General features: G+C 44.6%; 1 protein-coding gene across 1 annotated transcript in view; it reads left to right on the forward strand.

Annotated features, from left to right (window-relative positions):
- The window catches only part of kif13ba (kinesin family member 13Ba), a gene marked incomplete at its 3' end in the record, with an annotated part of 212,184 nt that overhangs the window by 146,135 nt on the left and 48,370 nt on the right, over positions 1-17,679 (forward strand). The window contains exons 17-22 of the mRNA XM_084337338.1: positions 429-705; positions 2,752-2,914; positions 7,223-7,369; positions 8,398-8,547; positions 12,779-12,904; positions 15,401-15,574. Of these exons, the coding sequence (XP_084193464.1) occupies positions 429-705; positions 2,752-2,914; positions 7,223-7,369; positions 8,398-8,547; positions 12,779-12,904; positions 15,401-15,574 (1,037 nt within the window). The remainder of the gene's footprint in view (positions 1-428; positions 706-2,751; positions 2,915-7,222; positions 7,370-8,397; positions 8,548-12,778; positions 12,905-15,400; positions 15,575-17,679) is intronic.

The following is a 17,679-nucleotide window of genomic DNA, read 5'->3' on the forward strand; positions in this document are numbered from 1 at the left end:
GCGAGGGTAAGATGTATGGAGTAGAGAGCAGAGGAGGGAGAGAGAGCGGAGGAGAGAGGGTAAGATGTATGGAGGCAGAGAGAGTGGAGGAGAGAGGGTAAGATGTATGGAGGAGAAGGAGCGGAGGAGAGAGGGTAAGATGTATGGAGGGAGAGAGAGAGCAGAGGAGAGAGGGTAAGATGTACGGAGGAGAAGGAGCGGAGGAGAGAGGGTAAGATGTACGGAGGAGAAGGAGCGGAGGAGAGAGGGTAAGATGTATGGAGGGAGAGAGAGAGCAGAGGAGAGAGGGTAAGATGTACGGAGGAGAAGGAGCGGAGGAGAGAGGGTAAGATGAACGGAGGAGAGAGGGTAAATAAATTAAATGAAATAGATAAGAAATAAAAGCAACATGATATAAAAGCACCAGCTTGTATATATATGTGTGACAGACCCCATGCAGGCGGTGCTCCAGTCCTTGGAGCGGCAGCACGAGGAGGAGAAGCGCTCAGCCCTGGAGCGCCAGCGGCTGATGTATGAGCAGGAGCTCCAGCAGCTCCGCAAGAGGCTGCACCCGGACCGCCAGTCGGCCCAGAGTGGCGCACCGCAGCCGGGGCAGCCAGGGCAGGGCCAGCAGCCTCAATACCGCAGCCTGGATAGGCTTAGCATGGGAGGCATGTCCCACTCCGCCAGTGCCCAGAGCAGGCTACGACAGTGGAGCGAGGAGAGGTGAGAGGCAGGGGGGGCTGGAGTGATCGGGAGGACCTTTATGAGAACACAAAGGACTAATGGTGAAGACTATCTGTCACCCTCGCATGTTGTTGTGGTGATGGTGATGACAAGGATGTCAAAATACATGGGTGGAATTTGCATTGCATCAGTATGAACGTGGAAACCCAACTGCTTCCAACTGAAAACCTTGCATTGAAGTTAATGTTTGATTTTACAACTACCGGTAATATACACCTACTAATGTCAGCTTATAACTGGCAAGGAACACACCAACATTATTAGATAATTACAACATTATTATGTTAGACTTACTGTCTTCTCCAGAGTCAGACAAGAAGATAGATACCAGTTTCCTCTCTCTGCGGTCAATAAGAAGCTATCCGGCTGCACGCTAGTCTAGCTAAGCACAATGAATGGAAGCAGTTGGTACAGGCTAGCCTAGGCGTTGGCCAACTAACACCTCTCCCAGTGTTTTAAGGTAGGCTAGCCTGTACCAACCGCCTCCATTCATTGTGCTAAGCTAGGTAGGCTGCAATCCTGAATTTCCCCAAGGGGATTAACCCTTTTCCCGCCAATAACGTCGTATGACGGGTTTCAAGTTCATGCAAATTCTGCCAATAACAGCGCACGACGTGATTCTGATCATAATTTCATATTTTCGCCATGGTATTCATATTCCACTCACGGAGCCTTGTCAGATGCTGATGGACTCAGCACAACTCTGCAACCCTTCAATACTGCCACCTGGTGGCTGATCGGCGAGTTGCCAAACCGGACATGCCTGTTGCAGCTCGGTCCGTCCCCTAATTCCGTCCGGCCACTTGTTTTAGCGTCCCGGGACTCAATACACACACCGTGGATATGGATCTTTGCCATAACTCAATAATCTACATGATTTGGGCGTGTATTAGTAATATACAAACCGGAAATGGATCGCCTAGATCCCCACCACATAACTGGGATCTGTTTGCTCCACTCTCATCGCCCAACGGTACGAGGAGACTGACGTGAGTTTCAGCGTTTTTGTTTATCATTTTCGATACAAACTGCTCTGATCAATATATCACCCATACTACATGAAGCATCTAACGACTATCACAGAATTATAAACGACCCCCCCCCCCCTCCATTCACCCGCGCATGATCAGTCATAACCCTTAGGACCATGTACAGTTGAAATTCTTTATATAGCGTCGATCGGTATCAAACTGCATTTTATGATCTAATATATGCATTTGTGCCTATATCTCACGTTCTGGGAAATACTGCAGAAAACGATAAAAACATATTTATACTCTAGACGGTATTTTCGTATGAATGTGTGAATGAAAAAGTAAAACGTTCCTACATCCTGAACGATAGGTAATCGATGTTGAATGGGCCATAGTAATGTCAATTTAGCAATACAATTTAAAAAGTTATAGCCCTGCAAAGAAGGTGAACATCTCCATAGACTTACAGTACTGGCAGATAATGGTATAAGATGATCAAAGTGGTGGCAGGGAATGGGTTAATAAAGTATCTATCTAACCCGATAGCTTTCTACTGAACGCACAGAGAGGAAACTGGTATCTACAGTGTCTTCTTGTCGGATTCTGGAGAAGACGGTAAACGCATTTCGCATAATACTGCAACGTTCCTTTAAATACTCCACAGAGCTGTACTGTACTGTACCCATTCTGCAATCTGTTAATAAAGTTTTCAATCAAACCAGAGCTCATTGGCCACGGTTGTCATTTAATGACAATCACCAGCGGTGGGATTCTTTGTGAATCTCATTCTCACCATTGAATTTTTTATCTTGAGGTCACGATTCAAAGTAAAATCAATTCTTGATTCATCCCGATTTATGTAGCAATGCGACTGATTACATTCTAGATTGGCATTAACCTTTGTGTTACTCTTCTTCTCTCCTCTCCTGCCTCCTCTCTCCATTCCTGTCTCCTCTCCTCGCCTGACTCCTCTCTCCTTCCCTCTCCTCTCCTGCCTCTCCTCTTTTCTCACCTGCCTCCTCTCTCCTCTCCTGCCTCCTCTCTCCTCCAGGGAGGCGATGTTGACTCGTAGTTTGAGGAGGCTGAGGGAGCAGATTGTACGGGCCAACCTGCTGGTCCAGGAGGCAGGCTTCATAGCCGAGGAGCTTGACAAACGCACTGAGTACAAAGTCACACTGCAGATCCCTGCTGCCAACCTCAACGCTAACCGCAAGGTAACACATACACACACTGTTACGACCCCTGTGAGTCTAAGGGTAAAGGGCTGTAACATAACAGTTGGTTGACAGAGAAGATGGACCACGTTTGTAAACAACAATAATATTTATTGATGGATGCAAAGGAAGCACATGTAGCTCAAGGGTGAGCCCAGGCCAAAACAACAAACAAACACCACTATACTCCAAATAAACCAATCTAATCTATGGTAAAAGAAATTACATTACCTAAACTACCCTTACCTAACCAAAACAGGAGAAAACAATATCCAAAGGAAATGGCAGCTCACCCCATCTGTGCTTCCTGAGAAAGAGAGAAAAACACATTAATGATACATACCACAAAGGCAGAATATATACAAAAACAAACTATAGCTAACAATGCTCTCTCTGTGGCCATACACACACAAGGCAATTTCCACTAAGAACACAAAGGCCAATAAACTAAATACAAATGTCAAAGTCAATGTCACAAAGTAACACTAGGCCTAGCCTCATGCCAGAGAGAGAGAGAGAGACTGAAGTAAGAAGCCAGGTTTTAACAGGTGTGTGGTGATCCATGATTGGGTGGTGGGTGATGGGTGTTGATTGAGTGTTGGAGTCTGGAAAACCATCCACCAATCGGTGCTGTGCTGCTATAATGGAAGGGCAGGCCTGGCAGGGACCAATGGTGGAGGACGGGTGGAGGGAACAATGGCTGGAGGGAGGAAACAAAATGGAGAACACACACACATGGAGACACACACTGAGGAATATATACATTGGATGTAACACACACACACATCGTTCTCTCTTTCCCATCAGAAGTAAGCTCTAATGCACCCCTGTATTTAATGTACAATATTTTAAAGTGAAAACTTGTGGGTTTTCCCACATGTTGGTTTTACATTTGGGAAGTCACTCTAAAGCAGGGGTCTTAAACTCGCGGCCCGCGGGCCAATTGCGGCCCGAGGGATGATATTTTGCGGCCCCCTACTTGACATCAAAGTGTAGTGTTAATGTGGCCCGCGCCCTACTGTTTGCCGAGACGTTGCCCGAGAGTTGGACATTTTATTTATTTTATCACTTGTAGGCTACCATAGCGCAGGCTCATGACAGCAACGTTATGTTAGTGACTTGGTTGAAACGTGATTCCGGAGTGATATCAAGTAATGCACAAGTAATGCACAAATGCATCCTCGCTATCTCCTCTGACTGCGAGCAGTGCTCTGCATAAGCGGCTGGCTGCACTGCCACACTGTCTGTGTCTGTGTACGGGTCTGGTCCAATCACATTCAGCATCCCGTCAGCGTTCCCCCCCCTCACCCACAGTCTGCGAATCAGATGCAGAGTAGGGGAGTAGGGCGGGTCTTCACGGAATGCAAGTCGTCTCTCTCTTTCAGTCCGAGTCAGTTGGCAGCGCATCTACAGTAAACTCACTCCCAGTTTTATCTCCGTGAGATAAATGTAGTTACTAGCCTAGTTTCTAGCCATTTTCAAAGATGGTCAGTAAAAGAAAAGTTGACTGCAATTCAAAGGTGAATGGACTGAAAAATATGCATTCATCCTGAGTCCCAGCACCAAACCAATGTGACTATATGCCAAGAAACTGTAGCTCTTGTGAAGGGTGGCAATTTGAAAAGAATGTATGACTGAGTGATGGAGACCATGTTTGAAGACAAAAGCAAAGCCCCCTCAGATCGCACAGCAACCAGAACAACTGAAATACTGGCTGGTGATTTGATTAAACAGCTTTGTATTAGAATTAAAAAAAATGCACAGTGCATTTCCATAGCTGTGGATGAGTCCACTGACACCACTGTGAGAAGCCATTCATGTTCTGAAGAACTGTTCATGTTCTGAAGAACTGTTCATGTTCTGAAATGTTATTGCTAAGGATTGAGAAGATTGGATCAGTTGTACTTTTTTTTTTGAATGCTTGAAACCCTTTTTTTGTGGAATATTTGATGCGGCCCAGCCTCACCCAGACTCTACCTCCAGCGGCCCCCAGGTAAATTGAGTTTGAGACCCCTGCTCTAAAGCAGTTATTCCCAACCTGGTGTCCGCGGACCCCTGGGGGTCCGCCAGGGGGCGCAGGGGGTCCGCCAGACCACAGATGATTTGAGTTTTTTTTTTTTTTTTTTTTTTTAATTTTTTTTTTATCATCAGAAGCATGAATAGTCTCTCCACTACAATAAAAAAATAAAGATAAATAAATAAACATCTAGACATGATTTTTGAATGTTAACAGTAGGCTACCGGGTAGCCGCTAAAACGCGAATCAGTTGACTGTATCACTTTCTGTAGCTAGCCTAGCACGCTAGTTAACTTTCTCGGCTCGTCTGCAGTCAGCCGCCAGAGGCGAAAATGTGTGACAAACGAAAAGGAGATGATGGCAGCTCATCTGCAAAAAAAGTTAGGACCTACAGCAATCGCGAAAATTACATCACCATGGGCTTCACTGAGGGACCAGACAAACGACCTGAGTGTGTGATTTGTGGAGAAAAGTTGGCAAACTCGAGCCTGAAGCCCAGCAAGCTGAAGAGACATCAGGCGTCTAAGCACCCAGAAACCGTTGGGAAGGATCCAGACTTCTTTCGGAGGAAAGAACAGTCTCTCAAGGCGAACAAGCCTGTTGATGTTAGAGTAGCGTGGAGCAGGGGTGGCAGTGATTTACAGAAGGCTACCGAAGCCTCCTTTGAGTGTTCGCTTTTAATTGCAAAAGCAAAGAAACCGCACAATATTGGCGAGCAGCTCATCAAACCAGCCTGCATCAAAATGGTTTAGAAACTGTGTGGCCCACAGGTGGCGGATAAACTAAAATCAGTACCACTCTCGAACAATGTAGTGAAATACCGAATTGATAAGATGTCAAGTGATTGCGAGCAGCAGCTGTCAGAAAAGCTTAGAAAGGGTCCATTTGCCATACAACTTGATGAAACTACAACTGTCGCAGACGAGGCTGTGCTCATCGTTTATGTGCAATATATTGAAAATGAGGATCTGAAGCAGGACATTCTCATGTCAGTCAACCTTACTACCACCACTTGAGGTGAGGATATTTTTACTGCAGTGGATTCTTACTTCATTCAACATAAATGCAAACCGTTCACCATTAGGGACTGATTTGAGAGGATGAATACAGGATTTGAATATTGGCCAAACATTTTGAAATGCATATGGTGCAAGATGAGATTTGTTGATTGAAGGCACAAGTTAAAGAAGCATAGTGGGTCTAATTGTGATGCATATGCCTGTGTATAAGCAGTTTGTTATTAAAATGACAAAAAAAAAGGTATTAAACCCAGCTAGGACAGATTCTCTCTGCTACTGATTGGAATTTCCTGTCTCATATTTAGTTTAATTTGTTGCATTGATTTGTTCCATAAATGCAAACCGTTCACCATTAGGGCCTGATTTGAGAGGATGAATACAGCATTTGAATATTGGCCAAACATTTTGAAATGCATATGGTGCAAGATGAGATTTGTTGATTGAAGGCACAAGTCAAAGAAGCATAGTGGGTCTAATTGTGATGCATATGCCTGTGTATAAGCAGTTTGTTATTAAAATGAAAAAAAAAAAAAGTATTTTATGGTATCTTATTAGGAGGGGGTCCGCGAATTTCATCAGATGTTTGGGGGTCCCTGGGGGGAAAAAGGTTGGGAACCACTGCTCTAAAGGGTGAAAAGGGTCATTTGAATGCAAGGCTGAATACTATAGGTAGCTATCATAGCTTCTAAAGTTCTTACAGTCAAATAAAGCTAATTCCCTTAAAGCTAATTGCGGCTGGGTGGCGCAGCGGACATTGCGCTCGTCACCAACGCAAGAGACACCGGGTTAGACTCCGGCTGTCGGCGTTGCCTCCGGCTTGGGCCAGTCGTCATACTAACTCAATTGGCAGAGTTAGCGGGTGGAAGTCGATGGATGGTAATCTGGACGTTGTGGACAGCGACTCCTACAGGTCGGTTGGGGACGCCTGCACAGCAGAGACAGGAAATGGCGGGGGTAGTGTGAGCCTCACACATTTACACCTCGCCAATGAGAGTCCGCGCTGGCAGGTGAAAAGATGTGACAGGCTGCCTCCTCGTGTATTGGAGGGGACACGTGATGCAAGGCTTCTATCCTCCCTACAACCAGCCAGTGGGGGGCATATGCGAGCAACGTTCAAGACGGGAGGGGAGAATTGGCACAGCGGGTAATTGGGATGGGATAAAAAATTGAAAAGGAGGAGAAAAAGTGGATAAAAAAAAAGCTAATTGCGCCTTCAGCTACAATATTTACTTGACTATTCTAAAAACTTCAAAACCCTGTGTGTGTGTTTAGCGGGACGCCGTGCTGAGCGAGCCGGCAGTGCAGGTACGTCGTAAAGGCAAAGGGAAGCAGATCTGGGCTCTGGAGAAGACGGAGAACCGCCTGGTGGACATGAGGGAGCTGTACCAGGAGTGGAAGGACTACGACGAGGACAACCCTGTGAGTCAACCCTTAGCTGTCCAGGAGCTGTTCATATGGGTGGATCTATAGTGGGCCTGGGTGATGCGTCCCAATATTGATCATGTGAATATGATCCGACAGTTTGTTTGACAAAAAGACATCTCATGTCCCCAAATGTTCACGTCAAATACGTGTGGTAGCTATATCACACCGTCTGTTGTAGCCTCAAGTACATTCATTGTAGTGATATAGCTACTGTACCACCCATATCTGACGTGAAACAAATATATTGGTTTGGGGACAATGAGATGTCTGGCTAGTAAGCCAGCCTTTTTGTCAAACATACTGTCAGATCATACTGTTTGTTAACCATAGCCATAGTTATTGACAGAAAGACTTGCTAGCATAAAGTTAGCTTTCTGGGTCATGGTCAATGGGGGAAGCTCTTCAGGGCTTTGATGAACTGTGATGGGGCTCTAGCCATGTAATATATAAAATAACCAACACCCCTCCAGCCAATCAGAATAGAGTATTCACCCAAGCCATGATATAATTGCTTGTAGTGTAGTTGATTACTCAGAGACCCTGTGATCGGATTTCTGACTTGCCGCCCAGTTGAGAGTGAACATGTAAAAAACGGGGTCACAAGACAAAAAAGTGTTAGTGTCCATAACATGGAGGCAACAGCTTTAGTCATCTGTGGTCCTCAAGAATGTCCTATGCTTGATCCATGTTGGAATGTGGCCCAGCAGCACGTTGTGCTACGTCATACTAAGACTAGTTGTCTAATGACCCCAACCTAATGCTCTAAAGTCTATACTGTTCTGTAATAGCAATGGATCGGATCTGTACTCCCTGCTTAAAATCATTGCTATCATGGTCAACTTTATTGTTGTAATTGTTGATCTTCCTCTTTCTCTCTCTCTTCTCTCACCCTCACCTACTTCACACTGGGACTAATTGTTTTGGGTCTAGTTTTTGCAGTTCCTCTAAACACATGAAAGTGTTGAGAAGGCATAATTATAAATTAATCTCTCTCTCTCTGTTTCCCTTTCTCCATCCACCAGGTGATGCGTTCTTACTTCAAGCGGGCCGACCCATTCTTTGACGAGCAGGAGAACCACAGTCTGATCGGCGTGGCCAACGTCTTCCTGTCCTGCCTCTTCTACGACGTCAAGCTACAGTATGCAGTGCCCATCATCAACCAGAAGGGAGAGGTATGGAGGCACACACCACCAGTCATAGTATTTGTAGTATTCCATCGCAGACATCTTGGTCCGCAGTCAACCGGTGATTGTAATCAACTAGCAGGTGATACTGCTACAATATTAGAACAGCGGACCGTGGCACGGTTAAACAACCCGAGAGAATAAAGCCTTCCTTCCCTCGCCTTCTGTGTGTGTGTGCTTCTCATGCAGCCTGTATAATCAAATATATGTAGGCTGCCCATAATATTTGTGTGATTTTCTGAGTAGAAAAGGTCTAAGCATGATACTTATTAGGGGTGTAACAATTCGACCCCACAGCGATTCGATTCTGTTGCGATTCTTCAGGCAATGATTCAATGCATCATGAAATCTCTTCATTTGACCACGATTCGATGCGATTTGATTAATTTTGTATCAGTTAATTCCCCCCACAAAATTTTATACACAAATGTGGCTGGGGGAACTGATTCACTCAGCATTAATGGACTATAGGTCAATAAAAACAATACACCAAGCTTTAAGTTAATAGAATATTTTATTCCCAAAAAGTGCCAGATTTTTCAGACATTATGTATTAAGTGATTAATAATAATAATAATAATAATAATAATAATAATAATAATAATAATAATAATAATAATAATAATAATAATAATAATAATAATAATAATAATAATAATAATAATAATAATAATAATAACGTTTTTTCAGAAGACCCAAGGTCGCTTTACATAGGGGGGGGGGGGGATGACAAATTAACAAACATAGTGGACAGACACAACATATACATATAAAGTGAGAAATTAGGGGTTAAAGGCCAAGTTGAAGAGGTGGGTTTTGAGCAGTTTTTTAAATGAGTCCAGAGTTGGGGCGGTGCGGGGAGGGAGTTCCAGAGGGTGGGAGCTGCCACACTGAAAGCTCTGTCCCCGAACGTCCGTAGTCTGGTTCGGGGGATGGAGAGCTGACCAGTGTCCGTGGATCGCAGGGACCGTGACTGAGTGTAGGGGTGGAGGAGGTCAGTGAGGTACTGAGGTGCCAGATCGTGAAGGGATTTGTAGGTGAGCAGGAGGGTTTTGTAGTTGATGCGGGATTTGATGGGGAGCCAGTGGAGGTGGATGAGGGTGGGGGTGATTTGCTGCCAGGGTTTGGTGCGGGTTAGAACCCTGGCAGCTGCATTTTGAACATACTGGAGCCTGATTAGATGAGGATGCTAATGTGGCCAGAGTCAGCTGCAAGGAGGAGGTTGTAGCCAACAACTAGGCCTAACAAAAAAGTCAGTGACATTGCTACAAAAGTAACAGTCACTTAACTTTAGCTTTTGCCCCTTTTATGCATACAATGCCTATGTTTTGGCTAGTGTTGCTCTTCTAGAAAAATAATCCTTTCAGGGTTGCCTATTGAAATACTGTAATTTTTATTTTTTTTTTATCCACTTTTTCTCCCATTTTTCTATATTTTCTCCCATCCCAATTTCGTATCATCCAATTCAACCCTCCCCTGTCACGAACGCTGTTTCTTGCCTCCCACAAGCCGGCTGCAATGTGGACTAAGTCATACATAGCACAAGTCCCCTCCGGTACTTGAGGTAACAGCAGTCGCATCTTTTCACCTGCGCAGCTCGATCTCTCAGTGGCGAGGAGTAACGCGTGGGAGGCTCACGCTGCCCCCGACACTTCCTGATTCTACTGCGCAGGCGCACCAACCGACCTGTAGGAGTCACTGTCCACAACGCCCGATCCCCACCCATCAGTTTCCCACCCCCTAATATGGCCAATGTGTATTAGTATGAACGACCAGCTAAACTGAAAGCAATGTGGAGCGCTGGGCTCGAACAGGCGAGCCCAGCGTCTCCGCATTCGTGGCGAGCGCCTTGCCCACTACGCCACATAGCCACCCTTGAAATACTGTAATTCTGTGGGGATTTTGACTATGGGTGAATTCTGGGGGGGGCTTGTGTGGTGGTTAGACATAATTCACCCACGGAACTGTTGTTGGGAATAGGGGTTCCGCCCAGACGTTATTGAGTGTTGCTTTCCTGTCTGCAAACTCAGTCAGTTAGCTAGTAACTGAGACAGTGTGTTGTTGTTGTTACTCATGCAAAATAAATGTTTAGCGTTGTCTTTTGACACCCCGCCTCAGACTCCTATCCTTCGGCACTACAACGCCAACATTTTGGGAAAGTAGTTTACCGTCTTCTCCAGAGAGAGACAAGGAGATAGATACCAGCTGCATGTTAGCCTAGCTTAGCACAATGAATGGAAGCGGACTGCATACTGGAAAGAAGCATATTTTATTTTGGCCAAACTGCTTACTGCACACATTCAAATTGCGATTCTAATCGATTCTAACATTTTCAAATCGATGCAGTTGAATTGTCACCTTAGGTTCGATGCATTGTTACACCCCTAATGCTTATACATGCATAATTTGAATAAAAAGGCTGAAATTTGCGCATTTGACATATTTGAGAAATAGACTTAAAAAAAATTTAAATAAGAAAAGGTTCAAGATTGAATTTTTAAAAATCTATTATCTAACGAATTCCTCACACAAAAGAATAATAAATATGAAAATGAAAAACGTAGATGCAGATGTTTCAATAACACATTTTAGGAAGACTCAAGGAGGGAGGGCATTGTATCTTTTTTGGATTCCAAGTTATTGGAATTCTAAAATGTGTGGGTCACATCCAGTGTTTCTGGTGCGTCATCCCAGATTCTACCCCAATAACCTTTATGCTAACTAATTTAAATCACATCAGAATCATTCTATGAACCAGAAATCCCCTAGAACAGTGGTTCCCAAACTGTGGTGCGCGCACCCCTTGTGGTGCGCAAGCGCCCTCTAGGTGGTGCGTGACATGAAAAGGCTAATGGTGGTAAATATTAAAAAAAAAAAAAAAAAAAAATTTAAATTTCATAAAAATCTTAGTCAAACCTTTAGTATTATGGATATTAAACATGCTGGCAGAGTACATGCATCCATGTTGTCGTGAACATTTTAATTAAATAAAGAAATTCCCTATCCATAGTCGCCGTGGGAAGAGATAAAATAAAAAATGTAATCTGCACTGAGACCAGCAACAATTTTTTCTAACAGAAACCCATTGGGGGGTGCGTCAGCTAGGTCGGGAGGTGACAGGGGGTGCACGGCCAAAAAAGTTTGGGAACCGCTGCCCTAGAAGGTAGCATCATTTATGATTCTAGTCCTATTCGTTTTTTGGGGTGGCAGCCATATTGGATTTAGCCAAAGGCCACCGCGTGTTAAAGTATGGTATGGGCAATATCTGGGCCAAATATGGTGCTTTTGGAAGAATCTAAACCAAAATATCTCCAGGGCCTCCACTCTACCTTAAATGCCATGCACACCACACCGCCTTTGATGTTGAACAGGGGTCTCTACTACAAGCCATTCAAATCCACAGGACAAACTTTCATTAGTGCACTAGTTATTAACATCCCGGGTGCTCCTGATTGATGAGCAGATTTGAATGGCTTGTAGTAAAGAAACACAGTAACATTAGTCAAAATATACAACTTTCTTGAAAGGCCACTGTATGGTGGTCTCAAGAGTATTTTCCACCCATTTTCAGCATTAATGGCAATGTGAATGGTGTTGAGTAAGATAGGCTGAGATCAGCTAAAAGAGTTAAAACTCTGTATAAACCTATGAACGCAAAATTGGTTAAAGACACAGACAGTCTCTGGTAAGTCATCCATCCAGGGAGAAGTGAAACAGTAGAGGAAAAGTGAGTGAATCGAGGGAATTTGTCTCAGATACTGATTCAGATTATTTTATTGTCACAGCTTTATTTTTTAAAGTTTTTTTCCACATAACAAGACACACCACAATAACAATTATTCAAAGAATAGTTAAAGGAATAAACAAACACAAACAAAATAAGATAAGACATGAAATCAAATAAATTATAATAAAATCGCTTAATATATATTCAGGTGTAGTTCAGCAAATCAGAACATCACAGGAGTGCCCATCCACCCCTGTCGTCCAACCCAAAAGGCGAAACCCCCATGGATCACAGGCCCACAACACACAAAGTGAACCATCCCAAGCCCCCATCCGCCCCAACCCCGACGGCCATCGCCCCTAGCCCACTATTTAGTAACACTCCATTCTTTATTCATTATGTCAACAACAGTTGTTTTTGTTCAGACTCCTCTATAGAATAATGTGCTGCTTCAAACCCCTGTTTTCCCCTCAAACCCCTCCCTGCTGCCAGGTGGCCGGTCGTCTCCACGTGGAGGTGGTGCGGGTGGGCGGGGGCTTCGAGGACGGCATGGCTGGAGGTGACGACATAGACAACAGCCCCGACGCAGAGGTCGAGGAACGCAAACTGGTCTGCATGGTGAGCCTGACACACACACACACAGGCATCTAACTCAGTGTGATGGTGATGGCTCTAACCACAAGAAAGGAGAAAGATTGTTCAGGAAATTATCCATTGTAATAATAATAACTTTATTTGTATAGCACCTTTCATACAAGAATATAAAACATATGAAACAAGCATTAAAAAGATACAGCGCGAGTAGCGGAGATTGCGCTCGTCACCAATGCAAGAGGCTGCGGTCTCGACTCCCGGAGTCAGCATTGCTTGAGGCTTGGGCTGATCGTCATACTAACTCGTTTGGCTGGGTTAGGGGAGGGCAAGTCATGGGTGGGAAACTGGCGTTGTGGACAGCGACGCCTACAGGTCAAGTCTGGGCGCTTGCTCAGCGGAGGCAGGAATTGATAAAGGCAGCGTGACCTCCCACGCGTTACACTTCACCAATGAGAGTCCTCGCTGCCAGGTGAAAAAAGAGTCACTGGCTGTCGCCGCGTGTGTCGGAGGAAGCATGCGGATGACTTCAGGGTTCCCTTGTACCGACCGGTAGGAGAACATGCGCACAACAACCAGGTAGGGTAGGGGGGGAATTGGCACAACGACAAAAAATTTGGACGGGGAGAAAACAGAAAAAAATCTGAGAAAGAGAGGAACCGACCTGTAGGAGTCGCTGTCCACAACGTCCGATCCCCACCCACCAGCTTCCCACCCCCTAATCTCCTGCGTTGGTGGCGAGCGCCTTGCCCACTGTGCCACCTAGCCGCCCGTTGTAAATTACTTTATAGAACAGTCCGATCAAAGGGCGGCTAGGTGGCGCAGTGGGCAAGGCGCTCGCCACCAACACAGGAGATGCTGGGTTCGAGCCCAGTTCTCGGCGTTGCTACCAGCTTGGCTGGTCGTTCATACTAATACAATTGGCAGTATTAGGGGGCGGGAAGCTGGTGGGTGGGGATCGGACGTTGTGGACAGCGACTCCTACAGGTCGCTTGGTGCGCCTGCGCAGTAGAATCAGGAAGCAACGGGGGCGGCGTGTCCCTCTCACGCAGACCCTCGCCGCTGAGAGATCACGCTGTGCAGGTGAAAAGATGCGACGGCTGCCTCCTCGAGTACCGGAGGGGACACGTGATGCAAGGCTTCGTCCACATTGCAGCCGGCTTGTGGGAGGCATGGCCTACCAACGTTCGAGACAGGGGAGGGTAGAATTGGACAATACGAAATTGGGGACGGGAGAAAAATTGAAAATGGGGAGAAAAAGTAGATAAAAAAAAAAGAACAGGGCAGCTCCTTTTTACTTTGAGTTTCTTTACAAAGTTCAGTCCTAGATGTTTTATAGAACAGTTCTGAATTACTTTACAGAACAGAGCAGTGCCTTAAATACTTTTGAGTTTCTTTACAAAGTCCAGTTCTAAATTACTTTATAGATGATATGTAGCAGACAGTTTTGATTGGAGCACCCGTTTTTTTATTAGACCAATCACATTGGAACTCTGTGTGTCCCACCCTCTGCTGAGCAAATTGACAGCTTGTAGTGAAGTATCTGTAAAGCCAATCAACCACTACCCTCCATCTAAAGCAGTGGTTCTCAGTGGGACCCAACATTTTCCTTAGTCATTAAGTCGCGACCCACATTTTTGAACCACTATGATTCATTTCACTTTTCTTTTTCTTTGGGGGAACTAATGGGATAAATGGGGTTGCAACAAAAGTGCAACTTGGGCTAAAAACCCAATGAAATAAAATAATAATAAGTAATTATGCTTCTTAGCAGACTTCTTAGCTTAACATAACAGACCTAAGTTTGGGGGAACTAATGGGATAACTGGGGTTCCAACAAAAGTGCAACTAGGGTTAAAAACCCAATGAAATAAAATAATAATAATAAATAATTATGCTTCTTAGCAGACTTCTTAGCTTAACATAACAGACCTACAGTAAGTGTGGGGGGGGGGACTAATGGGATAACTGGGGTTGCAACAAAAGTGCAACTAGGGTTAAAAACACAATGAAATAAAATAATAATAAATAATATATCCTTCTTAGCAGACTTCTTAGCTTAACATCCCAGGGAACTAATGGGATAACTGGGGGTGTTGTTTGCTCCTGACAAGAGTCTCAAAGTCTGGGGTGATGGTAGACAAAGCAACTCTGAGGTCATGATCGATGTCCAATCTGTTCCTCTGCTTTGTCTTCAGCTGGACCAGAGCTGAGAAGCCACTTTCACAAAGATAGGTAGTGCAAACAAAAAAGTTATATAAAAAGAAAAGATTTTCTTTTGTGACTTTTTTTGACTCTCTTTTTTTTTTTTACACATACATCCGCGACCCACTCAAAATGGCCCCGCGACCCACCAGTTGAGAAACACTGATCTAAAGCACATAGACCAATTAGATCAAATTCTAGCATACTAGACCAACAGCACCCTACAGCTGGATGGGACCTCAGCTGGATGGGAGGGAGGGAGCTTTGGCCCACTACACAAGTGGTTCATCCAGTCACTGCTTTGTCTCTTCTCTGTAGATCAAGATCCTGCAGGCCACGGGGCTCCCCCAGTACCTGTCCAACTTCGTCTTCTGCCAGTACTCCTTTTGGGACCAGCATGAGCCCATCATCGTGGGCCCCGAGGTGGACCCCTCGGCGTCCTCCCCCAGCAGCAAGGACCCTCACTGTATGGTGGTCTTTGACAGCTGCAAGGTAACAAAGAGACAGACAGACAGATAGACAGACAGTATTCACAGTATGCTGGTGTGTGAAGAACTTCACATTTGTTGTGTTGTTGCAATGGCTGCCGCATCTGTAGCTGCCCTTTAATTCAGGCCAAAAATGTTGTGTTGGGTTTGGTTGGAAGGTGTGAATAACACTGTCCTTGATGGTAGGTGGATCTTTGAAAAGTGAAGAAGGCTGGGGTTTTAGTCAGTTCACCAAGTGTACTGACCAGCCTGACCAGCATGCTAGCCTAGCTTAGCACAATGACTGGAAGCAGTAGATAGCAGCTAGCCTAGGTCAAAAGTGAAGAAATAAAAATACTTTATTTATTTTTGTAATTTAATTTTTTCTTCTATTTTTCAATCCAAAACAGACTAACGGAAACAACACTCATGAAATGGAAAATAAATTACAGTAACACAAAACAAAAATTGGCGTTCACTATTTATGGCCTTGTAGGCCTCACCACAGCTTGTCCTCCAGCTCTCCTCAAACCCTTCCTTCTGTTGTCTCAGTGCATACGTCAACATCACGTAGATCTCATGGGTCACTTCCATCCATTCTCCCTCTGTCGGCACCACCTGACTCATCCACTTCCTTGTGAGCTTTTTTGGTCGCCACCCTTAACCAGCAGCGGTGGCCTAAAGGTTAGAGAAGCGGGTTTGTTTCAAGTTCAAGTTTCAAGTTTCTTTATTAGTTGAGTTCTGGGTTTGTGACCGGAAGGTCACCGGTTCGATCCCCGGGACCGGCAGGAAAAAATCGCTGAAGTGCCCTTGAGCAAGGCACTTAACCCCCCAACTGCTCCAGTGGAGTTGCTCAGTGGCCAATGCTGTCAGACTGTGGTTGTACTGGGCAGCTCCCAGGTGTGAATGGAACTGTGTGAATGTGAAGCAGGGCGTTCCTGAAAAAGAGCATCTGTGCTCAGCGAATCTACCCTGGGTAAATAAAGGTTAAACAAAACAAAATTAAGCCCGAGCGGTCCGGTACGAGATTGATAACACGCCATAAATCCATCAATACAGAATGCGTTTCTTTTTCAAAAGTAGCCAAGAGTAAAGACCCTAACCCTATCAAAACAGCAGTCAAAGTTAAGAGATTAAAGCCTGAGCCATATTTTCAGAAAATGTGCCTAAAAGTACATACCTAAGTAAATAGAAGATTGCTCGAATTCTACAATATCCATTTGCATGTTATTGGTATCTAGGGACATTTATGGATCTCAGGGAATGTATTCCGAGTGTCAGAAATATTGTGTCTGTTACTAGGCTTGAGTAAATTGTAATGAACCAACACCATGCTAACATTGACCAGACGTGAAAAATTGGGCTCGTTCGGCACCTTCTTGAGATCACGTGTACAAAAAATCTAAGCAAATGAATAAAGGGCAGATGATTTACAGATTTTGTAGATACAGTACTGAATTTTGCCATCCGGACACATGCAATTTGAAATATGAAAATAGCATATAGAATATCAGGCCTATAAATTACCTTTTTATTATGCCCAAGTCATACATCTATGATTCGGGTCAAATCTCCTCTTTCCAATGGCAGAGTTCAATCTGGATTTAGTACCACCAGGCGACCGTCACACGGCAGCAAAGACCATGAATGAAATCTACTGTAAGTACAGTTACTTTTTTATAATGTCCATTTCTCCGCCATTTTTCATCAGATTGCATAGCGTTTTTGTTCACAGAAAGGTAAAGAAACAAACGACCTTCTATTTTATGGTTTGTTCGACCGGTGAGATATAATCACGAAAATATAAATATTATCACGTTCAAAGATTATTTCCATGTCAAGCAGCTCCAGCTTCCAAAGCGGTTGGCGTGAGCTGGGTAGTGTAGTTTTATGAAATTTCAATGTCCATCGAGCCCTGGGTCTCCTCTCTCTTAGGACTACAAACTTGAATGGCGGCTTAATTTCCTCGCGTCTAATTCATCAGGTTTCCACCAGGATGTGCCGAGATATTTATACACTCATATTTAGCTAATATGAAGCTACCACCATCAAAAGGAGAAAGTGGAACTGGATAGGGCATACCCTTAAGAAGGACTCGAACAACATCACTAGCCAGGCCTTGGACTACAA

Source organism: Notolepis coatsorum (assembly GCF_963971535.1).
Source record: "Notolepis coatsorum genome assembly, chromosome: 20".
Classification (NCBI taxonomy): domain Eukaryota; kingdom Metazoa; phylum Chordata; class Actinopteri; order Aulopiformes; family Paralepididae; genus Notolepis; species Notolepis coatsorum.